General features: G+C 58.0%; 8 protein-coding genes across 8 annotated transcripts; 4 read left to right on the forward strand and 4 right to left on the reverse strand.

The window, feature by feature from the left end:
* Window positions 1-532: 532 nt before the first annotated feature.
* Window positions 533-2,209, reverse strand: sof1 (uncharacterized protein; the record flags this gene model as incomplete). The annotated part of the gene is made up of 5 exons (XM_060596856.1): window positions 533-558; window positions 624-1,064; window positions 1,116-2,074; window positions 2,109-2,155; window positions 2,204-2,209. 5 exons carry the CDS (start codon window positions 2,207-2,209, stop codon window positions 533-535), a joined length of 1,479 nt encoding a protein of 492 aa, XP_060452674.1.
* Window positions 2,210-2,578: 369 nt separating this feature from the next.
* Window positions 2,579-4,162, reverse strand: CcaverHIS019_0101270 (uncharacterized protein; the record flags this gene model as incomplete). Its single annotated transcript, XM_060596867.1, has 3 exons — window positions 2,579-2,820; window positions 2,909-3,964; window positions 4,015-4,162. 3 exons carry the CDS (start codon window positions 4,160-4,162, stop codon window positions 2,579-2,581), a joined length of 1,446 nt encoding a protein of 481 aa, XP_060452675.1.
* Window positions 4,163-7,128: 2,966 nt separating this feature from the next.
* On the forward strand, window positions 7,129-7,779 carry CcaverHIS019_0101280 (uncharacterized protein; the record flags this gene model as incomplete). The annotated part of the gene is made up of 1 exon (XM_060596878.1): window positions 7,129-7,779. One exon carries the CDS (start codon window positions 7,129-7,131, stop codon window positions 7,777-7,779), a length of 651 nt encoding a protein of 216 aa, XP_060452676.1.
* Window positions 7,780-10,217: 2,438 nt separating this feature from the next.
* On the forward strand, window positions 10,218-12,663 carry CcaverHIS019_0101290 (uncharacterized protein; the record flags this gene model as incomplete). The annotated part of the gene is made up of 6 exons (XM_060596889.1): window positions 10,218-10,311; window positions 10,402-10,570; window positions 10,653-10,875; window positions 10,935-11,168; window positions 11,220-11,458; window positions 11,496-12,663. 6 exons carry the CDS (start codon window positions 10,218-10,220, stop codon window positions 12,661-12,663), a joined length of 2,127 nt encoding a protein of 708 aa, XP_060452677.1.
* Window positions 12,664-12,957: 294 nt separating this feature from the next.
* On the reverse strand, window positions 12,958-18,053 carry MON2 (uncharacterized protein; the record flags this gene model as incomplete). Its single annotated transcript, XM_060596901.1, has 3 exons — window positions 12,958-13,309; window positions 13,349-17,835; window positions 17,871-18,053. The coding sequence occupies 3 exons, from the start codon at window positions 18,051-18,053 to the stop codon at window positions 12,958-12,960; spliced, it is 5,022 nt and encodes a 1,673-aa protein (XP_060452678.1).
* A 191-nt stretch (window positions 18,054-18,244) lies between these two features.
* On the forward strand, window positions 18,245-18,952 carry FCY1 (uncharacterized protein; the record flags this gene model as incomplete). Its single annotated transcript, XM_060596912.1, has 5 exons — window positions 18,245-18,285; window positions 18,316-18,366; window positions 18,412-18,491; window positions 18,527-18,624; window positions 18,743-18,952. 5 exons carry the CDS (start codon window positions 18,245-18,247, stop codon window positions 18,950-18,952), a joined length of 480 nt encoding a protein of 159 aa, XP_060452679.1.
* A 213-nt stretch (window positions 18,953-19,165) lies between these two features.
* Window positions 19,166-19,820, forward strand: FCY1 (uncharacterized protein; the record flags this gene model as incomplete). Its single annotated transcript, XM_060596923.1, has 2 exons — window positions 19,166-19,278; window positions 19,310-19,820. The coding sequence occupies 2 exons, from the start codon at window positions 19,166-19,168 to the stop codon at window positions 19,818-19,820; spliced, it is 624 nt and encodes a 207-aa protein (XP_060452680.1).
* A 228-nt stretch (window positions 19,821-20,048) lies between these two features.
* SSL2 (uncharacterized protein) lies at window positions 20,049-22,712 on the reverse strand (the record flags this gene model as incomplete). Its single annotated transcript, XM_060596934.1, has 3 exons — window positions 20,049-20,178; window positions 20,227-22,335; window positions 22,387-22,712. 3 exons carry the CDS (start codon window positions 22,710-22,712, stop codon window positions 20,049-20,051), a joined length of 2,565 nt encoding a protein of 854 aa, XP_060452681.1.
* Between the last annotated feature and the right edge of the window lie 234 nt (window positions 22,713-22,946).

A 22,946-nucleotide genomic window follows, 5' to 3' on the forward strand; every position in this document is an offset into this window, starting at 1 on the left:
GGTCACAGTAAGTAAGTGAAGGGCAACTTTGGTATCTGAAGATCTGGGAGTGAGTGAAGGATTGTTTGGTATCATTTAGGTAACTCTTGTTTGAATGACCTGGTGAGCCAAGACACTGAACAATGGAATGGGTGCGAGGTGTGAGGTGGCGAAGGGTGGCGCTGAGACCGCCGATCTGGAGTCAACTTGTGTCTGGATCCAGTTCAACCCCTCACCCCATATCCCATATCCCATATACCCCTGCGCTCGGACCACAACTTTCAAAATATATCCTCTCACGCTTTGGGTTATGTGGCGCTCTTCAGCCATACTGCCGTGCTTCTGTGAATTCTCTGTTATCAACTATTCCTGCACTCCTGGTGCCTCGGGGTCACTGTGGCGTCGTTGCTCGCATCGATGGACGGGTTGGCTCAATGTGGGGATGGCATGCAATGTACAACACGTGGGGTGGGTGGTAATGGACGGGGCGGTGGGGTACCCAGCGCTCGTGCAGGTTAATCGGTAACGACTCATCGTTGGGTTCAACGTTCGGTCACTTCTGCTCCTTAATAATGGCCTCTGCGGTGCGTCAGCATACGTCTCCTCGCACCCGACTGAAACATCTCGAATCCATGTAGACTCACTCTTACGCTCGGCCTTGGGCTTCTCCTTGCCCGCACGCGTATGCTTCCGCCTCCTGTCCTCCTTGACCTTGCGCGCCTCAAGCATTTCGCGCTTGAGCTTCTGTGTGTTGTGGACGCTCGCGGGAAGGTGGCGACGTTCGGCAATCTGGCGGACGTGCTTTTCCGACGACCACTGCTCAACGAGCTTCTGGCGGTACTCCATTGCCGTGCGTTCCTTGGTGGAGATGGGCCCCAGCTTCTGCGACGCATTCGTCTTCCAGATACGGACATTGCCGTCGTCTGACGCCGAGAGCACAAAGTCAGCAGTGGGGGTGTACGTGACATCAAAGACGCGCTGCATGCGCTTGGTGTGGTAAACGTCGCGCGACTTGCCAGTGTCTCGTTTCCACAGGCGGACCGTGCGGTCCCAGGATCCTGACACAAACTCCTCTCCTGTAGGACCTAAATTGTTAATACCAATCTTGGAAGCCAAGACCCTAAGGAAAGACTCACTCCAGTCACAACCCATGACTCCACCAACGTGACCCTTGTAAATTTGGGTCGGCGATTCGAGGTTGCGAATGTCGAACGTGTACAAGTTGTGGTCCTCGGATGCGAGGAGCATGACGGTTGGAAGGGTGGGGCACCACGAAAGGGCATTTGAGCGCATGTTCATCATGATTCGGCGCTCAGCCTTGCCGGTACGGATGTCGTACAGGCACATTGTGCGGTCGGTTCCCACGGACGCGAGCACGCTCGTCTCGCTCTGGTTGAAGCGCACAGAGGTGACCGTCTCCACCGACGAGCCGAATTGCAGGGTCGAAAGCGGGCTGGAGCGGTTCTCGTCCCAGACTTGCACCGTACTCGACGCCGTCGCGAACATGGCGTCGCTGCGGTGGTGGTCGATCCCGTTGAAGCCGTTCTTGGACGTGTAAATCATGCTGGGTTCGAGGTTGAGGCCAAAGGTATTCCTCTTATCCTCGTCCATTGCGAGGTCGTCGTCGTCGTCGTCCTCTCCCACCGCGCCAGCACTGTCCAGCACCTCGTCACCACCCTCGTCGTCGTCAACCTTGAGGCCCGGCGCAAATGCCGACGAGCGCCAGATCTTGATCGTGCCATCGAGCTTTCCGCAGGTCACAATCCCACGCTTGCCGTCGCGTGCCTCCGAGGTCCAGCACACTCCGCCGACCATGCCCTTGTGGGCGTCGATCTTGAGGAGCGATCGGCGTTGGGATAGCGAATGCACAATGACCTCGCCGTCACCACCACCGGCAGCAACAACAGAGACGCGACGAGGGTCCTTCCCCAGACAGTAGGCACCATCCTGGTGACCCCCGAGAGAAGCAACGAAGGGCTTGGCGAACATGCGGTCCATCTTGGCAGCGGTGATAGCGCGCTGGTACTCGCGAGGCTTGGCAAACGGATGCAAGTGGGGAGCGAGGTTGCGCTGCAGCGGGTGAGGGGCAGAGGCGCTGAGGGTCAGCGGTCAAGATATCAGACACTCACGAAGAAGGCAGATGGTCGTCGAGCGACCGGGAAATCATCTTGATCTTCTGCGGAACGTTAACGTGGTTCACAGCAGAACACATCAAGACACGTACGACCATGTTGGGCGAATTGTCTTGCTTTGAAGCAGCTGGCCCAGGTGTGCAAAGATGCGCTTGAGTTGTTGATATTAGGCCGTTGCAATACTGGGTGAGATGCGAAGCTGCGACTAACTTGCCTCGAGCCAAAATCAATTGTGGAAGCTTGCCACCCCACGTGCGACGTATTCTATCCCCCCCTTTACACACCCTCCTTTCTGCCTCACTCAGAGTTGAGAGAGCAAGGCCCGATGCCACAGCCATGATTACCCGATTACGAAGACATGCATGGACAATAATCGTTGCCCCTATGCTAACAACATGTAACAGATCTACTGGAATGCTTGAGTTCATGACGGAAGAGCAAGAGGACCAGGGTTGGCAGATCAGGAACTAGTCCTCCATCATGAGCCACTCGCGACTGCCAACCTTGATCTTCGGGTTGCCGTTCTCGTCCTCCTCATCTTCGTCCTCGTCGTCCTCTACCTTCTTCTTGCTCTTGGGAGGCGGCGGCGGAAGTGCTTTGACGCCAGGGCCTATGGAGCCATGTAGTGGGACGATGTTGATGCGCTTCGACATGCCCGTTCGCCTCGCGCCCGGGAACTTGGCCAGAACCCCTGCAAGATCATTGCGTGCTGTGTGTTAGCATACGATCAAGACCCCAGCAGGCAAAGAGCACCTTGAACCCAAGGTTGGCTATGCCGTCGTCATCACCGAACTCACGCGTGCGCCATCGCCCTCCACCAGGTGTTGAAGACGAGGCTGGTGGAGTGCTGTGGGCAGGTCGCAGGACTCGGGCGAACTGAGGCGTAACCGCCGTCGTGGGGCTTGAAGAATCTTTGCCCAGTGCACCAGGCGAAGATCGGACTGGGGAGCCGGGGTTGATTTTGCCGGGAGAGAAATGTTCGGTTGCAGACAGTGGCTCCACAGATGATATCACGGAACCCGTCATGGACGACTTGGAGCATTCCGCAGTCGCTTCCGACGCACCATCACATACCTCTGGAGCAGCATCGCCTGAGGGCGTCGTCGTGGATCCTGCCGCAGTGGGCGCCTCGGATACACGCGGAGCGACGTCACGCAAGTCATGCTCAGAACATGATGAGGTAGGGACTGGTGGAACAGTCTCATCTGGGTCATTACGTGGCGGCTGTGACGTTGAACGTGTCGTGGGTTGGGACGTGCCAGTCTTTGAGACCTTAGCCTTCTTCGCTCTGCGTTTCGGAGGAGGTGCTGTAGGTAGGGGTGGGGTTTCCTCAAAGGCCTCTGTGATAGCGTCCGCAGCCGCTTGCTTCGCCTTGCGCCCTACCCGCTTCCGCTTAGTTTCAACCATGTCGACCGTCTTCTCCTTAACGTTTCGCTCGCATGCGGAAGAGCGTGGGAAGCTGTTGGTGCAGCTGGAATTGGCGTCTCCAGATCCCGTTGCGACACTCCCAGATGCGCCACTGCTGGGGCTCAACAATGTGTCATCGGCTGCGATCACTCTACCGCCGACGATCGGAGCAAACGCAAAACTGTAATCTTGTGGGATATCGCCGGCTGAACTGTAGCGGATATCGTGGTACTCTGAGGGTTCCGAAGGGTCAAGAGCGTCGATCGGATCAGGCGAATGTTGCTGGAGAGTGGGACGAGCGGGAACCACAAGCTTGAACTGCGCCTTGGGAAAGTTTGGAGGGCGTGGTGAACGGTTGCTCTCCTCGGGGTCTGGCGATAGCACGTATGACGACCGTCTGGGACCTGGGCGGTGAGGTGTCAACGGCGTGTCACCCGTCGACACTGCTGTAGGTGTTAGTCTCACATCGCATTCTCTTCGGATGGCTTGCACTCACGATTAACTGGCCGCAGCTCCATGTCGCGAGAGTCGTCAGAGGGAGCGCTAGAGAGGGTATACGGTGGAAGAGCTGCAAATGTCCTCGCCTGCTGGGTGGAGAGCTGGAGGACGCGCTGAAACTCTGCTTCTTCTCGGCGGCGGGACATGAGGCGGAACGCGACAAGGCAACCCTGCCACAGAACGGGGCAGTGCGGGGAAGGTTGCTGTGGAGAGAGAGAGGTGGCGACACGATGGACTCAACCGCGTGTCGGTGAGGGATACCCGGACAAAGTATTTGTGTGGGGAGTGGCGAGGAACGTCCGGGCGGAATGCGGGTGTTGAGGATATAGAGAAAGGTGGGGAGCAAGATGGAGAGATGATGAGTGCCGAGCTTTGATCGAGGAATGGAGTCGAGGTTGACTAAACTTAGGTGAGTTATTACAAGAGTACCCGTGTATTGACCGTGTACCTGAGAGGTTAGCTTTGCGTTGTTGACACAACCCAACCCAAAGCCCAAGCTTGGCCAAGTGCAAGGGTTTGATTCCGTTATGGCATTGCCATCTGGAATGAGGTAACGCTTCGCTTAAGAGTAGGAGCTTCAGGGCATATCCGCATGTACGCATATCCGCATATCCGCATATCCGTGTATCCGCCTTGCAGATCCCAGTCAATAGCTAAACAGGGCTGGGTTCCATGATCAGTGACGATCAATCCTGATTTCATTACGTCACCAGCATTGGTCTTTAACACCGCACAGCGTTCCTTGTTCCACGTGTCACTCAAAACTTTGTCCAGGTCACGATCCGCTCAATCCTCACCGCCCGCCAAGGCCGCCAAGCCGCCAATGTGAGCCAATTTGCAGCATCGCATGCCAAACATATCCCCCGAACCCCAGAATTCGTAGAGTAATGTTTTAATCTTTCCAAGAGATCGTAGTGATAGTTAAGTTTTTATTGGGAAGGAGGAGAAGAATGCAACTAGTGCCTGATCGTCCGAACGCTCATCAGGAAGGCGGGGGATCTTTGGGAGGAGTGACGTAAGCCACCTGATGGTCTGATCTAATGGGACTAATTGTTGATGGATATTAATACTTTCCTCAAATACTCAGGTACAGGAATTACGGACTTATGCTATTGATTCTAGTACTGTTCAGGTTCCTTTGTTAAAAGGGGGTGGTCCAATTTTTCTCTTTGGGAATATTGACGAGTTTGCAACTCGGCGAACCAAGTTTGCCACCCACACGTCTGTCAAAACCCTGATCATCCAGGGATGGCGCTCCACAATTCCTGAAGGTCTGAGGCATGTGGACTGTTCGTGCCTAGACCGCTCCACTCCCATCTCTCTCGTTTCTCTTTTCACTAACATCTTTCACTCTGGCACACTGACAATGGCGCCCTTCAGTCACTTTTTCGAGTTCCCTGGGCCCACATCTCCCTCCCATCCCCCCTTTACGCGGAATGACACGTTGCAATCCTTAGCGCGCGACCGCGTTCAGACTCTCACCCCCATCCATCAGTGCTCTGCGACTACTAAGGGGTGCGACTCCCCACTCCTCAGTATACCAATGACACTAAAACATTGATGCATGACCATGATGCAGTGGTCCGAAGCTGGAGCAGCTGCCAAATGTGGCCCATGTGATGACTCGTACCTCGATCAGATACTAGGTTCTGCGGTCCCGATGGCCTATACAGCGATTGCTGCGGAACTCTTGTCGATGACCATGAAAACCGCAACGTACACGATGGGCGTGACACGATTGATCGACAGTCGGGTAGACCGCCTCTCAATCATGGAATCGGAATATGGCGCATCCGGGGGGTATGGGCCGGTGACTTGGTGCGACATTCGCTGAGACAGAGGCGCTGTTCCAAGCATTCCGCGAGCTAACCGCCTTAGGTCCACTGCTTGAGAGTTTATAGCAACCCGTGTAACCCGTGATATCCGTGCACGCAAACGAGCGTCGTACGTCAATTTGGCTGGGTGACTGGTAGGCAGGCAAAGCGGGATTGTTGACATGCACGAGGGTACGGGTGGGGCCAGGCCGACTTTACCGACCTCTCCAGGCCTGTTTGCTCCACTGGGTTGGGGCATGCAATCCTCGGGCTGTTCCTGAGATAATGACTCCGCCGCCCGGACATCAGCCGCTTTCAGTCCCTATGCTCCTAATCAGCCGCGGAACGCGACGTAGGAGATGCAAGGACAATGCATAACCACTGAAGGCATGGAGTATCACAACCAAACCTCTCTCTTCTCTTGGCAACCTCATGAGACTCACCGATATCCCCTTTAAAAACCAGACTCGATACGGACATCAAGTTTTATCATCAAACGCCTCTAACGAGGTTTCAGTTATTAACCACCCACATCACAAACCCTTCAAAGCCCCCACCATTCCCTCACACTCTCCTAGCCCACTACCTTCTACCCGAGGGACTCCTCCAATCAATAGTCAACAATCCTCCGGAGCGCCCGAGCGTCCCCACTATTAGGCCCATCACACCAACCGCATCACACACCCGCACGCACGCACGCACGCACACACATCTACACATCGCTCATCACTCATCACTCATCGCTCATCGTTCAACCCTCAACCCACACCCCTTCAACCTTTCAACCTTGGTCCAACCAACCGGACCATCACCGTTGATCTCAATCTCAACCACAACGCAAATCATCATCTCTCCATTTTCAATCCCTGCTTCATCCATCCCCATATTATCAAGCTCAAGCTTCTTCTTCTTCCAACCTTTACACAAACCCTTCAACGGAGGACCCGACCCCCGACTCTCGTCACAACACAGCACCACCATCCAACACAAAACACCCACCTCACTCTTCTACACAAACCGGCCCCCCTACTCCCTCCATCACCATATCGTCCATCACCGCCACCCGTCCAGTTCATCACTTTCACCCTCTACCTCTACCAAGCATCGCCACCATTACCGCCACTCTGTCTCCCCTTCCGCTTCGGCACTCGCCGTACTCGCGCGACGCGGGTTCACGGTCCTCCAGATCGCCACCCAGCGCCAGTCGCAACAGCCGCTCACTGTCTGCCTCGTCGTCGGACCACGCAGACACCGTCTCCGACATTGTCGTCCCGCTGTCGCCGGAGGGCAGGTCGAGCATGACCACGGCCTCGCGTGTCTCGTCAGCTCGCACCTCGCCTCGCTCCCAACGAGGGGTCGGGTCTCTTCCGTCGCGTCGTAAGATGGGTCATGGCGAGCGCGAGGGCCAACAACAGCAGCAGCGGCCAATGGCGAATGGCCATTCGCCCACGACCGGCCTGTCACCTAGTCTCCACGCAAACGTCGTTCACATCAACGGCTATCGGTTGAACCCTGCTGTCGCGGCAGTGCTTGGACACTTTTCCGAAGTCCGCTACGAGCTTCACCACGCCGAATCGCAGGAGAACAAGGCGGCCATCATCACCAAGTTCCTGGACACTCTCCCTCCATCTCTCGGGCAGGCTGCACGCCATCATGTCATGCGCCAGCTCTCGCATGGCGTTTCTGTTAACATTGACGACTTGGTAAACTATCTCGCAAAGCTTGAAATGGCATCCGCTCTGGCAACGCCTCGGCAATCGCCGACGCCCAACAATTCCAAGTCCCTCAAACTCTCTCCCTCCAAACGGCACATGCCGCCAATATCCGCAGAGCGCGAGTCGTCCGACTACATTGATTTTGCACCGTCACGGCCCAATGTCAGCAACCTCCTGCTCGACGACGATGCCAAGGCCATCCGCGCCAACGGCGACATGTCGCCGACTCAGTAATTGCGCGCGCTATTTGAGACCCGATCGCCCGGCGGCGCCCTTCCCGCCTTGCCCATCCAACCCACCCACCGCCGGACTCCCTCACCCACTCCAATGGTTCCACCGACCTTCCTTCCCTCTCCCCTATGTATCACTTAGTAGATTCCCCCCCTCATCCCGTGACAATTGTTGTCCGTAGCGCATATCCTCCAATCCACACATTTGCATAGTAACGCCCATTCCGCACAATGCATTGCATCAGCCAACATCTATGGTACGCGGTTCCCGTACTCAGGATCCAGAATAGCCTCTCAGCCACCTTCTGCGATGGCGCGGAGGCATGTGGCTTTGCTTCGCTGGACCGGGACGCCAGGAGGAATTTGCAGTCGCTTTTGTTCTCGAGTCGGACCATGTTGACATAGTCGCCCCGGTGGCCGGCGTCCATTATAGACCTGTTTCGAGATCCCCGGGTCCCGGGGTCGCCGTCCGCGCGCTCGCCCGCTACGTCCGGTATGACCTTGAGTCCCCTCTGGACATCCGCATGGTGGACACTATGCCGACCCTTTTCGTGGGTCCGACAATCCGACATTCCGACACCGTTCAAGCGCCACTCTGTCATCGCGCCTCATCGGGCCGAAATCCGTGTTTTCTTGCATGTCTAAAGACTCTGGCAGGTATACCGTAGCCTTGGACTTGGTCTCTGTCCAACTTTGAAGCTCGGAGGCCGAACACACGGCATCTGGTTCTGCAGGGCCTGGGTATCTGATCTGTACGAAGGGGGGGGCTGGCACTAGAGGCAAATGGATTTTAGATCGGATATAGAGCGGTGACTGCCCCCTCCCCCTCCCTGGAATTTCCAAAGTTTTTCCGCAGCTCACCATACCTTGGGATCGCGTGGGAGAGTACCATTTGGCCTTTTGGAAACCCTGTGACTCTCTCCGACTCGCACTGTGCCTATACTTGTATGGCGTTCTACATGCCAAGCAGAGAACTGGCGCAACGGCGCAACGGCTCAACGGCACAATGGCGCAACGGTTAGCCCTGCCTACATTGTAATATGCTTGCAAGCTGCAAAAGATTATCCGGACCTTGATCTCTTGTCGACCCCCGTCGATCCGTCAAGCCAAGCCCCGTGTCCCTCGTCAATCCAACCCACGTCGCCATTCCGCCCTACTCTTCCATGCGCTTGAGCGCTCAACCTTGCTCAACCTGCCCAGCACAACATTCCTGTGTCGTCCGCAAACGAGCCACACGAGCCAGACGAGAAAATCTGGATTGTGCGAGATGGGAACAGAGTTGGCAGTCTGAATAAGAATCTCAAGTGGGATGATGAAGAGATTGGCTGTTATCCCAAGTCTTTGAAAGGGTGCCACTCTCCGACCTGGGAGTTTGAGAGGCATGGAGGCATGCGAGCAAGGACCATCAACAGAGGAGAATGCGCACGTGTCTAAAAGATGTGCACTGGTAAATTGGGGAATGTGTGGCCCAACCGTTTCTGGCACCTAACAGTCCCTGACGCCGCAAGGTGGAACGGTTTGGCGAGGGTACCGAGGGGGGTTGTGAGGTTTGCCAGAGAACAGAGGCGGCACCGTAGTACCAAAGCACCAAAACACGGAGCATGCAAGTGTCCACCAGCTTGCAGGGCCTACAACGTAACCAGTGCCGGAGTACGAGTGAGTCTTTGTTTGGAGCGGGAAGTGTCAGGTTCATCAACATAACAAGTAACCATGTCAAGGCAAGGCAAGGGTGGGGGAGCATAATGGACCCGGATTGGGTTGATAGTTGGGTAGCAGTTTACGTGCGTAAGTGACCGTGAAGGGGATTGTTGATGATTGGACGTCATGTGTATTGTATTGTACTGTATTGTATTGTATTGTATTGTATTGTATTGTATTGTATTGTATTGTATTGTATTGTATTGTATTGTATTGTATTGTATTGTATTGTACTGTATTGATTATTGGAGAGCTGGAGAGATGGACACGGTGCTGTGTTTGGAGACGCAATCGATATGAAACGCAGTCTGAAGCATGCGTAACCAACCCATACAACAGCCAAGCCAATACCACGCGGTCAAGCTACGCATCCCATGGATCACCTGAATCCAATCATCCCCTCGTGACCCATGTACTTTTCGTTTGTTCATGTCTCCTTTGACGTTCCTTTACATCTCACGGTACCCGTCACTTTGTATCTGATACTCTTGGTACATACGGCATGATATCAGGCAAATGCTTGGCACGCACAATAAGTTACATCACACTGATTTCACCCTTCCCACCCCCTTTGACCCCCAATACATACAGTACAGTCGACGTCGTCTCTATCAACCTAATCCAACCCGATCAACCCATTCATCGTCACCTTCACCCCTCCCACCACCCTCGCGTCTCACACCAAACCAACTGACAATCAACCCTTCCTCCCATCTCATCTTTCAACATCACTCCATCAACACAATGACCACCGACGCCGGGCGGGGCATGCTCGACAACGGTTGGTGGTCAAAGTTTACAAGCGACCCAAATGACTATGACCTTGGTGGTCCAGTAGGTAAGTCGGCATCGGCATCGGCATCGGCATCACCACCAGAGGCAATGCAACTTGAACCCCGAGTTCAGCGGATGCAACCGCTCACACCAGGCTTTGGAGCATCGTCCACTGTCTACGCTGCAGCCTTCAACGTCCCCAACTCGCCGAAAGGAGAATGGCGCGAGTGCGCCGTCAAGGTCTCGAGTGCGAGCTCCGACCTCGGACTGTTATCCAAAGAGGCGCGACTCCTGTCCTTGTGCCGTCATCCAAATGTACTCCGGTGAGTTCCCGAGTCGGAGAACCAAGCCAAACATGGTGGCAGCTCTGCAACTCTGCTTGGAAGCATACAACTGACACGCCAGCGTACTTGCGACCTTTACCCTGCCGCCAGATCACGCGCGCGTCGCCATTGTGACGCCACTCATTCACGGTGGTAGCCTTGCTGGCATTCTCGATTGGCGCGCATGTACGCCATCCAAGCGGCGGCCGGCCGGCGCACATGGATTCGACGAGGACGAAATCAAGGCCATCACCAAACAAGTGCTCGACGGCTTGGCATACTTACATCAGAATGGCTTCCTGCATGTGAGTTCTCCAGGACGTGACATACTCAATGCCCCTGTCACGTACTAACGCACGTCCAGCGTGACTTGAAGGCTGGCAACTTTCTCATTCAGCCAGATGGCACAGTCCTCCTAGCCGACTTTGGCGTCGGCGGCGATATCAATCTCCCCCCGACACAAGCAGAGACTGTTCCGGTGTCTGTCGAGGCCGTGCGGTTCGATCGACCACGAAAGCTGCTCATTCCAACGAGCTCCGATCCAGCTCCACCAGTGATGATGCGAGAGATCGGCAAGCGCCAAAGCTTCGTTGGGACGGTACGTCGATTGTGATGAGACACGCACGTTGCTATTGCTGACAAGCTCCAGCCATGCTGGATGTCGCCCGAAGTCATTCTGGGCCGGCCATACGACGCGAAAGCAGACATATGGAGCCTTGGAGTCACCCTCATCGAGCTCGCGAGCGGCTCGCCCCCCATGAGTGGGAAGCCTTCGGATATTCTGTCTGCGACGGCAACCGGAAAGGCGCGGCCTACCCTCGGACCCGGCTTCAGCAAGCACATGCGTGATTTTGTCGACGTGTGCTTGCAACAAGATCCGACGAAGAGGTAAGTTGTCCCCGCGTGACCAGGCTGACGTTGCCAGGCCGACTGCTTCGAAACTCGGCGAGCACTCCTGGCTACGAGGTGCGAAGAAGCCATCTTTCCTCGCAGAATCGATTCTTGGAGAACTCCCCACTATCAACCAGCGACAGGAGCTGCGTCGCGTCTCCACCATGACGTCGATAGTCAGTGGCGCCCCTTCATGGGACTTTAGTTTCTCAGTCCCACCATCACCGGTTACCCGATTCGCGTCGCCAAGCGTGGCGTCCTTGACAGCCGTTGCCGGCGGCGCTGCCGGATCGCCAACCATGGAGATCCCTCCATCACTTTCCTTCCGATCCCGCTCCCAATCTCGCGCTAGCTCTCGTGGCCCAAGCTCGCCGAGGATCAGCCTGAACCAGTGGGCTGAGCGAACCTCGTCCGGCTACTTTGAATCGATGCCACCTACCCCCACGGACGCGTCGTCTGGCTTCGGCTCTGGCTTTGCCAGCGGTATCGTGTGGCCCAGTCCTCGCCGGTCGACAGCGGATCGGCCTCGTTCAGGTGCTGCCGCGGCGGGACCGACAACAGCCAGAGTCCGCATGGGAAAGAGCTCGTCGTTCCAGAACAGCGACGGGCCTTCGGGACTAGGCTTCCCTGTCTACGGGAGCAGCAACCCCCTCGGTGCGGCGGGCCGTCAAGTCTCCGAGTCGCCGTTACGGCTCACGACGACTCTCGAGCCCGAAGACTCGTCTGCGTGCTCGGACATTTCGGACCCAGCCCCAACACCCTCCGCGAGCGCAAGCACGTCGTCGCACGCGACCGCCCACTCCCTCTCCACTCCACAGCACGGGTCGCCCGAATTAGGCGATAGAATCTCCATCACAGACCACGACGACGCGGTACACATATCGGCGCGTGGTCGGCGGCCAAGCGATCGCAAGGCCGAGCGACCCAAATTGCTCCCAATCAGCCACCCGTTCGTGCTCGAGACGCCGCTATCACGCGAGCGCACAATCGCATCGGACATGGCGAGGAGCGTGTCCAGCAGCAACGGGGCGAGCGGGAGCGGCACTCCGATGTCGCGTAGCCAGTCCAAGGGAGAGAAACATGGCTGGCTCCATTTCAAGCATGACCGCAAGGACATGCCGAAAGACAAGGACAAGGACGTCAAGGAGCACTCGTTCCTCGGCTCGCTGATGGCTCGTAGATCGAGCAAGAAGGCCGTGTAGGACGGGGAAACGAAAGCGCGTAGAATCCAATAAACATTGTAGCGTTGTACTCATGAATACAAAGCATGTCTCTTATGAATTCACGGACACCCGGCTGTGTTGAGATCGACAGCGTGGGCGGAGATGAGCAGAGATGTCACAACTCTCAACCCCAGATCCCCCTGTCTTGTCAGCGCCAATGTGCGTGCGCATTCGCTGCACAGAGTCGTATGCCCTTCCTTCGCGATGGCACTCCAGCATCCGCTCCCATCCTCCACTCCCTGTACAATTATGTGCCCATACCTGCATCTCGATCTACATGCCTGGCCCGAGACCAAGCTCAAGGCCAACAAGCTCAAGCGCGCGCCGCGCGAGATCCCTGACCCCGACCTCGATGAGGTCCGACCCGTCCCCGGCATCTTCGGTCCCCTCTCCTCCACCCTCCTCGTCGAAGAAGAGCACCCGGTGCTCGGACGGCAGGATCCACATGCTCGGCAGGTGGGCGGGCACGAATGCCAATTCGAGCAGCAAAGGGTAGTACCGGAACAGGTGGGCGCGTGGGGAGGCGGCCGCCCGCGTCGTCGGCGTCAGTGAGCCGCTGGGTGTAGGCCAGAGCCGCAATGTCACGAGGTGTCGAAGCACATAGAGGATCTCATCCTCGCGTATTCTGCGGTCAGCTCGTCAATTGAAATAAGCTGAAACTCACCTCGTGAACGGCATTTGGCCGCGGAGCTTTGCGTCGTTCAGGAAGTCCTGGAGTGTGCTCTCGAAGCGCTCCAGCACCGAAGGTGCAAAGTACGCTGCGACCCTCCGCGTGTCCTCCTCTCCCTTCGCTTCCTCTCCATCATCCTCGCTCGCCAGTCCGTTCGCTCCGTCCTCCTCATTGCGGCGGCGCCTCCTCGGTCGACCAACGTTCGCGACGAGCTGCTCGAGCGCCCAGTACCTCGTGGCCTCCCTTGCTTCGGCGATCACGGGCGCGGTCGTGCCACCCGGGGCGCGTACGTCGTAGCGGTACAACACGCTCGCCTTGCGGAGCGTCTCCGCGTACGACTCCACAATAGCACGCGGGACACGTGCGTCCGTCAGATGAGGGCCGACGGCGTCGCGGACGGCCGTGAGGATGGGGAGGACGAACTCCTCGTCATCATCCGCGCGGTTCGATTCGTAGGCCGGCGTCGAGAGGTCGCTGTCGTCTGAGAGTAGCATGCCCGCGTATACGTCCATGATGCGTTCCCACAGTGCGTCATAGCGCTGCTTGGGCAGCTCGTGGGACTCGAGGCGCGGCATCACGCGCCGCAGTACGCGGACGAAGCACGTCATCGCCGTACGCCACAGCGGCGGGTCGTCGCCGTACCTACTCGCGGACGGGCACTCGTATTTGAGCTTGATGGGGGTCGCGTACGCGCCGAGGACCGCCTCGATCGTGCTGTCCGCGTAAAGCGCAGCGTTGTCGTGCTCTTCGAAGACATCCGCCATAGTCGGGAGGCAAAACTTGCACAGTGCAACGTACGACTGTCTCCCATGCGCGCCGAAGGGCAGACCTGCGTACTTGGCCAGGTCGGAAAGCACAACGCTCGGCCCGAACGCATTCGAACTCGCCACGAGCTCTGCGACAGCGGACTGCAGCGGCGACATGCTGTCCACGTCCACACGGTAGTCGGGTGAGCGGCCATACTCGATTGCAGCACGGAGGATGTCCGACAGCTGCTTCGGGCGCGGGTCGTCCTCTGCCCATCCGAGACGGTCGTCCAGGAGGCGTGCAACGCGCACGAGTGCGACAAGGTTATCCTGAGTGTACGGTTCGCCTTCGGGGAGCGACTCGCCCATGCCCACAAATGTCGTCCAAGCCGGCTCAAGGAGCGGCGACCCCTTCTCGCTAGCGACGAGGACGCGTTCAAGGGTCTTGAACGCCGCGGTGCTGCACGTGCGGGGCTCGGAGATGAACGAGCGTTTCAGCCGGTCCAGGAGATGCTGGCACACGGCGGTAGCGGATGGCAGCTCAAGGATCTGGGGGAGGAACAAGCCGAAGATGGACCCGACCGACGTAAGTGCCAGCACCTGGCTCTCGTCGCCACGCATGCCATCCAGGAGCGGGAAGATGACCTTCCAGAACACGTCCTCCCACAGCTGCGGGTCGAGAGTCGAGCCGTAAAGCTCGACGCAGCGGAAGAGCGTCTGCATTGCACTGCTCCGCACCTCGAGACGTGGATCCCGCGCAAGCTCGAGCAACTCAAGCAGGAGGAAGAGCCACAGGTCCTTCGAGTCGGCCTGCACGGCATCCGAGACACTCCACAGCAGCCCGATGGCGGCCAGAGTGATGTTGACATCATCCTGCTGCTGCCCGAAGTGGCCGAGACAGCTGATGCACAGCCGCATCGCATCGTTGTCGAGTGACGAGAGGAAGTCGGTGCAGATGAGCTGGAGCGATGGGAACGCGATGCGCACGAGGTTGGCGTCGCCGCGATGAGCCGCTGTCGGTGGTGTGGCCCGGCCGCTCTCAGGGCGCTTGCACGCATTATTGAGCATGTCGAAGATCGTTGGCCAGCCCACCTCGAGGCTGTGGCCAGATGACTCGAGAATCTGGTTGAGGGTCTGGTACCCGGACGAGCGGACGTCGTAGTCGGTCGCGACCATGTTGCTGACTGGATTGGCGTCGACTTGGCGGACAAGCACGTCAAATACCTGGTGCTGCACGCGGGGTTCTGATGTTGTGCGCAGCGATGCTAGGAGGAGCTCGTTCAGCGTGTCCGACGCTTGGTTGCGGATCGTGGATGGTGCGGTGATGTGTCGTGCCGCGCCGAGGAGGTGTTGCATTAAGGCGGTCCACCCAACGCCCGGATCTCTGTTGACCAGACGCTCTAGGTTGAGCATGGCGACGATGCGAAGCTTAGCAAGGCCGAACGACCGCTCGCCCGACTTTATGCTCTGAAACACGTTCAGTCCGCTTGCCCTTCGCCCTCCTCCGCTCATGGGGCTAAATCCTGAGTTCGCCGGGGTGTTTAGGTCGACAACCGACTCCATGCCGATCATCTCAGCACTGAGGCGACACAGCGCTGTGATGAACGTGCTAAACGCGTCGTCGTCCAGATCGCGCGATTGCTCGAACAGCGCATTCACTGCAGCCTGGATGTGGTCGTTGTCGAGATCCTGGAGCATCTCGGCTGGCGGACCAGAGACATCGACCGACGATCGGCCAGAAGGACTCTGCGGTGTCGATGGTGTCGGGCGCCGTTGCTGCGCGCCACGCGGCACCGACGTGAGAAGGTAGTTGGCGTTCTGGAGTGTCTCCAGAACGTCGTGCCATGCAGGTCCAATGCTACCTGCCAGTGTCTGCGCCACGGAGATGAGGCTGCGGAGACACGCAAGGTTGCGCTCGGACAGGCTGGGTGGACCAGCCACCTGCCCAGTGAGAGCAGTAAGACCGAGCGACTCGGCAGTGCTGCCCTTGCCCGATGATCCGGACTCGAGGTACTGCTGCATCGCCGACACAACTGGTGCGGGAGCAGCATACTTTGCCAATGTGTTCAGGAACGCGTCTCGTGGTGTAAACAGGCCAAGCCTACCGCACGCGACCGTGAAGTCTTGCAGGGCCGTGAGCACCCCCGAAAAGATGCCGTCGGACAGATCGGTGGCGATGCAGTAGGAAAGAGCCGCGAGAAGTGCGGGCCATGCCGACTCGGCCATGCTCTTGGCTGCCTCTGCCGTCTCCTGTGCAGCGGACGCTGTCGAGATACTCTCGGCGATGGCGCATAGTGACTGGACTCCGAGGAGGTAAACATATGTTTCTGGCACGGGAGGAGCTTCTGCCTTGTCGTGCTGCTCCACGAGGCGCTGCTTCATCGCCGAATGTGGCCCCAGCCCGCCGCTTCCGCTTGCGACAAGGCTACCAACAGCCGACACGCCAACGCTGGCCGCGCTCGCCACCATGCCGATTCCCATGTCGAAATAGCTTGCGTTTACGTGGTCTGCTGAGCTTGCAGGTACGCCGAGGCCGTGCATCTGCACGCCGATTCCGAGGAGAGCAGGTTTCTCGTTGGTGAGACGACCCAACGCGGACACGAGCTTGGCGAACAGCTTCGGCCCGTCGGGCCCGTCATATTGTGACCAGATGGCGCGTAACAGTGTCGGATCTCCGCAAATACCCCGCAGGATCTCGAGTGCGAGAACATGCAGCCATGGTGGTGCGTCGCGTCTATGCTCCTTGCGCTCATCCTCGTCACCGGCGCCCATCCGGATCAGCCAGAGGAGGTAGCTCTCGACCTCAGAAGGGAGCTGGTCAGCATAGCTCCGGATGAGCACGTAGAGAAGGCGGCACAAGCGGAGTGCCACGGCGAAGGATGGGCGCTCATTCTGCAGACGAAAAATGAGAGGATGGAGTGAGTGGCGCAAGAGATGGAGGAGCTCGGGGTGCGTCTTGACGACGCCCTCGTATCCGCTGAGGATGGACTCGATGAGTTCGAGCCCGAACGTCCGCGATAGTGAGGACAGCTTGAGCATGCGTGGCTTAGCCTTGTCCCCTGTGCTCCAGAGACTGAGGCTAGACGAGCCTTGGTGTCCGGCTGTGAGGAGGCAGAGGTCAGAGAGGATGCAGTACGCGTCCATTGCGGCCGGAGTCACCGACACCTCGACAGCCTCGTGGCTGGGCGACGGCGACGTGCGTGGTGGCGACTTGGGTGGACTCTTGGGCTTGGAAGATTTGGGGGAAGGATGGGACTTGGAAGTGGTGAGGGTGAGGGGTAGTGACGGGGGAACGCCAGCGTCATCTGTGGCAGCGACACGGTCAAACACAACCATGATGGCCTGTCGCAAGGTCGCGGCTGCGGTGGACGAGACGACACTAACCCGCGAGTCCTGCAGCTTGAAGCATAGAAGGAGCGCAGTACCGAGCGTGTCGCCGTGCATGTCCTTGCAATAGGTGAGGATGGAGAGGAGCGTCTGCAGGATCTTTAACTGGATGTCGACAGCCTGGCCTGCGACGCTCCCCAGTGTGGCCATCACGTCCGGCAGCGAAGCGAGCGGCACACCGCCGAGCGCGACAAGGCGCTGCAGCGCGGCGATACTGATACCAACAATCTTGGCATTCTTCGTCTTGCAGCCCAGCGTCACGGGCGCGAGGAGCGTGTCGGCCCGTGAGGCGAGCAGCTCGCGCGGCTGCGGGCCATGACGCAGGATCTCGAGCGCAGCTTCACTGGCCTGCTGTCAGCTTCGCCATCTAACATGTAGCTCACATCCTTGACTTCGGGATTCCGGCGTTTGCTCTCGACAATGAGCGACTGGAGCTCCGAGACGAGGAGGTTGTGGTCCTGCGGAGGGAATGTGGAGGGCGTGTGCAGGTGGAGGCGGGTTGCAGCGGAGTGCATAAGAACGCGCGTTAGCATAGCCGCAAACGTCCAGAGCGTCGGACTCACCATGGCCGCGTGCGCGGTCGTGATCCTAACGGTGTTGATTAGGGAATGAGCGGATGATGGACGAAGTTGACACGCTTCTTTGATGACGTGACGTGTGTCAGGAGTTGGGTGGCGGTTTCGTTGCGCTCTACGTAGGGTAGCAATTCATATCTCGATATCATGCCGCCTTCACATACACTTAACCCCCCCCCAGAATGCAAGTGACGGCGGACCGCTACGCCGAGTTCATGAAGATGTGCGCTGTTTGCCGTACATGCTGACGCAGCGCCCACGAGCAGGCCCTCAAAGGCTTGAACGAGGGTGGCATTCCCATCGGGTGAGTGTCGCGCGCAGTGTTTCGGAGTGGCTCAGCTGACTCCAGCGCTGCAGTCGTCCACCTCCCCACTGGCAAGGTGCTGGCACGCGGGCACAACCAGCGGGTACAGATGAACTCGAACATCCGTGCGGACTCGATGGCATGGGTGAACTGATTGTAGGACATGGCGAGATGGATGCGCTTGAGAACATGGGGCGGGTGGACGCGGGCGTGCTACGCGAATGTGCAATGTTCACCACTCTCAGCCCGTGCTACATGGTGAGTGAGCGACGTAATGCGTGGCGCGTCTGTGCGCATGCCATCTCCGCCTCCTTGCTGATACCTTCCCTCCCCTTCCTCTGACCCCTCCTCATCACTGAGGCCAAGCTAAGCCCAGTGCTCGGGTACTTGCGTGCTCTACAAGATTCCACTCATCGTCATGGCTGAGAACAACAACTTTGTCGGAGGGGAGGACCTGCTCGCCTCCAAGGGAGTGGAGATTGTAAACCTCCGCGACAAAGAAATCACGGCGATGATGCGTGACTGGATCGCCAGCGACCGCGGTCGAGCAGTGTGGGACGAGGACATAGGCGAGGTGTCGTCATGAGGCCGATAGCCACGGAGTGAGAGCGGGACCGAGTCACATCCTCTCATCCAGAGGAATGCATTGGATAACATTCCGCAGGCGACCTGCAATCCCACATCCACACCACCCGTTTCGGCACCCGCTTGCCGGTTGCCCACCAAACGTCATCCACAAGACCGCAGATGACAAGTCTTGCGCCCCCTGTTCCCCCCTCTCGCCACTTACCTACTTACAATGTCGGGCAAGAACGACCTGGACAAGCTGCGGAACACACTCTCCTTCCATGTTCCAGAGAAAGGCAGTTGGAAGGCCGTGACACCCGCCGACTACCCCAAGTTTATGGCTGCGTGAGATCCCACCAGAGTATTCTGACTTTAGGGCGAAAGAGCAAGCTGCCAAGGGCGCACGTGAAGGCGGCCAGCCGATCGGTGCGGTCGTCGTACACCTCCCCACTGGACAGATATTGGGACGCGGACATAACCAGCGCCTCCAGCGCGGTAGCCGGGTGCTGCACGCCGAGACGGACGCGCTCGAGAACGCCACCATGACTGGCGAAGCCGGCGGGCCACCAGTGCCGGACAACCTGATGGCTGAGTGTGGCATGTTCACCACCATGAGTCCGTGTCCTATGTGTGCAGGAGCGTGCGCCCAGTTCGGCCTCAAGCTCGTTGTCATGGCGGAAAACGAGACCTGCTCGCATGGCGAGTTTGTGCTCGCCCACTTTGGCATCGAGGCCGTCAACCTCAAGGACGGGGAGATGCTCAACACTGTCAATGCCTGGATCAAAGGGCCTGGCGCATCGACGTGGGATAACCCCGAGCTCGCGGTGCCACTCCGTAGATGGATTGCCGACGAGCCCGGAAACCCAAAGGGGTGGGTTCCGTCATAGGCCGATGCAGTACACAAGTTCAGAAGCGCCAGGTGATGGGATGACCAAGGCAGCTGTTGAAGAGATGTGGCCGTTTAGAGTCTCACCCCGCGCCTGACAGCTCGCAGCACAAAACTCTCGCAGACGAATCCCTTACGATTACATGCATACATTGGTTGAGTGTTACTATGATGGCTCTTCGTCAACTATTGTCACCCACTATTGTTTTACTGTATGATACAAGAAACGCTAATCTCCCTGGTCGCGGCGCTTCCTTGCTGCGGCCTTTTGCTCGTCGCGCTTGCGGAAGAGAGCGTGGCTTCCGCCCCCCGTGACACGCTGCTTCTTCGTGGCCCGCTCCTCACGATTAAGGTCCTTACTGCAGGTCAGCTCTGAACACTCATGATCATTCCACGAGCTAACTCACTTGAGACTTTTGTTCTGCTCCTGGTAGCTCATGTGCTGGCCACCTGATAGGTGCGCCAGCGGAGCAGCGAAGCGCTGTGCTGGACCAGCCCCACCCGCATTCGTGAGGTTCTTTGGCTGGGCAGACGCAGGAAGCTTCTGGTGCTTACCGCCATGTAGGCGGCCGTAGTTGTCTGCGGTCTCCCACTTGTCTGGGCTCGAATTGAGCACCGACTCGAGTAACTCGATCTGGCTCGCCTTGGTGCGGTACACCAGCCCGTCCATCTTCTCGATACCGTGGAGCTCGGTGATGACGCGGAACTCGTAGCCCTGGTCAACCAAGAACGCCTGGCGCTTGGTGCTGTAGTACATCTCCTGCGTGTCCTTGGAAACGAGCGAGTAAAAGAAGGCACTGAAGCCTTCCTCGTTACGCCGCTTGGCACGGAGGATGCGGCCGAGGCGCTGTGCTTCCTGGCGGCGCGAGCCGAAGTGACTCGAGATCTGGATGAGAACCGAAGCCTCAGGTAGGTCGATTGACGTGTCGCCGACCTTCGACAGGAAGATCGTGTTCATGCTCGGGTCCATCTGGAAACGAGACAGAATGCGCAGGCGCTCGCCCTCAGGGGTGCTGCCGTGGATGAACGCCTTGCCCAGCTTTTTGGCATACGCCTCCAGCGCATAAACGTTATCCGAGAAGGCAATGACCTTGTCGCCGCGCTTCTCGTGGAAGTTGATGAGGAACTGTGCCGCCTGCATCTTGTTGGGGTTCATCGCGTGCAGTAAGATACGCTTGCGGCTTGGGTTGCGCAGGTACTCGCGGTAGAACTCGGGCGTCATTGGGCACCACACCTCCGAGCACTGCACCGCCGCAATGTGTCCGTGGCGCGTGAGGTCCTTCCAGTTGGCCTCGTACAGCTTTGGTCCGATGAGGTAGCCCAGGTCACCGATCTTGTCGTCCTCCCGCACCAGCGTCGCCGTGAGGCCAAGCTTGGCGTGCACCTTGAAGTTGCTCACGCACTTGCGGAACATGTCGGCGGGAACGACGTGCACCTCGTCAAGCAAAAGGAAGCCCCATTCCAGCGTCTTGAGCCAGTCCATGACCTTCTGAGCGTCATGTGCACGCTTACCCGTCTTAGCAATCATGGAGTACGTCGAGACAACGACGCCGGCCGGCCCCTGGAAGATTTCCTTCTCGTCGCGAGTGAAGGCGCAGATTTGGCGCTCGCTAATGTTCGAGAATTGGATGAACTGTTGCTTCCACTGCGCGACTGACACGGCAGAGGTGCAGAGCACGAGGGTGCTCTTGCGAATCGTGCACGCCGCGGTGATGCCGACGAGCGTCTTGCCCGCGCCGCATGGCAGGACGATGATGCCTGAACGGGCGCGGCCGTTACCGAACATTTTGGAGAGCGACGTCTCCTGGTACGGGCGGATGACAGTCATGGGCTTCAGCTGCATATCGAGGTTGGGGTTCACCGAGTCGTTGCGGAAGTCGTACTCCTCCAGTGCGGGCAAGTCGATGTCCTTGCAGCGACGGCGCACCTCCTCGATGCGGTCACCAGCTACTTCGAACGACTGGACAGCGTCCTCTTCATCCAGCTCGTCGGTCTCGTTGATGCCAATGACCGCACCGATCACATCATCGTCGGCGTTGGCGTTCGTCTCCTCCACGGTTTGTCCAGCAGCGCGCCGCGCCTCTGTGGTACCAGGAATCATGTAGTCGCGCTTCGGCTTGGACCCCTGCTCAACACCAAAGGTCATGTCGCTCTGCTCTTCGTCGCGATGCACACGGCATGTCTTAATAACCTCGTCCTTGAGCAGGCGCTGAAGGTACTCGGGCACGCTCGACTCGAGATAATAGCGATTGTGCTTGAGAACGAGCTTGATTTTACCGTAACTCGCCGTCCACTTGCGGATGCGGCCCACGAGTGCCCCGGGTAGTGGGATCTTGGACAGACGACGGAGCACTTCGATAATGTCGTTTGTCTCGAGACCGACACTCATAGCGGCATGCAGCGACGGCTTGGTGATGCGGTACTCGTGCATCAAGTCGGGACGCGAGACCGGCTCCGCAATGGCGACGAGGAAGTCCTGCGCAGCGTTCGCAAGAGGTGAGAACGCTTCCAGGATACTGTCGGTTAGAGTCTGACAAACCACTCCGCATGAGAGGAGAAAACCTCACATGTTGCCAGTCTCATCAATCCACAACGGCCGCGCAGCGTGGTCCGGCTTCAGCTGCTGCTTAGAGAGGTCGATGCTACCGCCCAGCCGGCCGAGGAACCCTGAATCCTCGCCCTCAGCGTCACTGTCAAACTGTCCCTCTGTAGGATGCGCCGCCGCCGCGCGCTGCAGTGCTGTGAGATTGATCTTGGGCACCGTCCTTGGCGCAGCTGCCTTCTTCGGCCTCTGCTTGGCCAGCTGCTTCTTACGAAGCTCGGCATACTCGTCCTCGGACTCGTCCGAGTTCATAAAGTCGAGCGAGGACGCTGGCGAAGACTCGCGCGACATGGCTGGTGAGAAGAGATGGAAGAGAGTTGAGATTATTCGACTTGTGACGAGTGCGAGTATTGAGCTCTGAGTCAACTGGGTGGCGACTGTGGCAATTCGATGGCCAATAGCGGAACCAAATTGACTTAGCTTTCGGAGTACTGCGTGGGCCTTTGTTTCCTTTGTGTGACCCCTTGGGCTTTTGGAATTGCCCTCGGCCATCATCGCACAACTACTCACTCCATCTTGCATCGT

This window comes from Cutaneotrichosporon cavernicola (assembly GCF_030864355.1).
Source record: "Cutaneotrichosporon cavernicola HIS019 DNA, chromosome: 1".
NCBI classification, from domain to species: domain Eukaryota; kingdom Fungi; phylum Basidiomycota; class Tremellomycetes; order Trichosporonales; family Trichosporonaceae; genus Cutaneotrichosporon; species Cutaneotrichosporon cavernicola.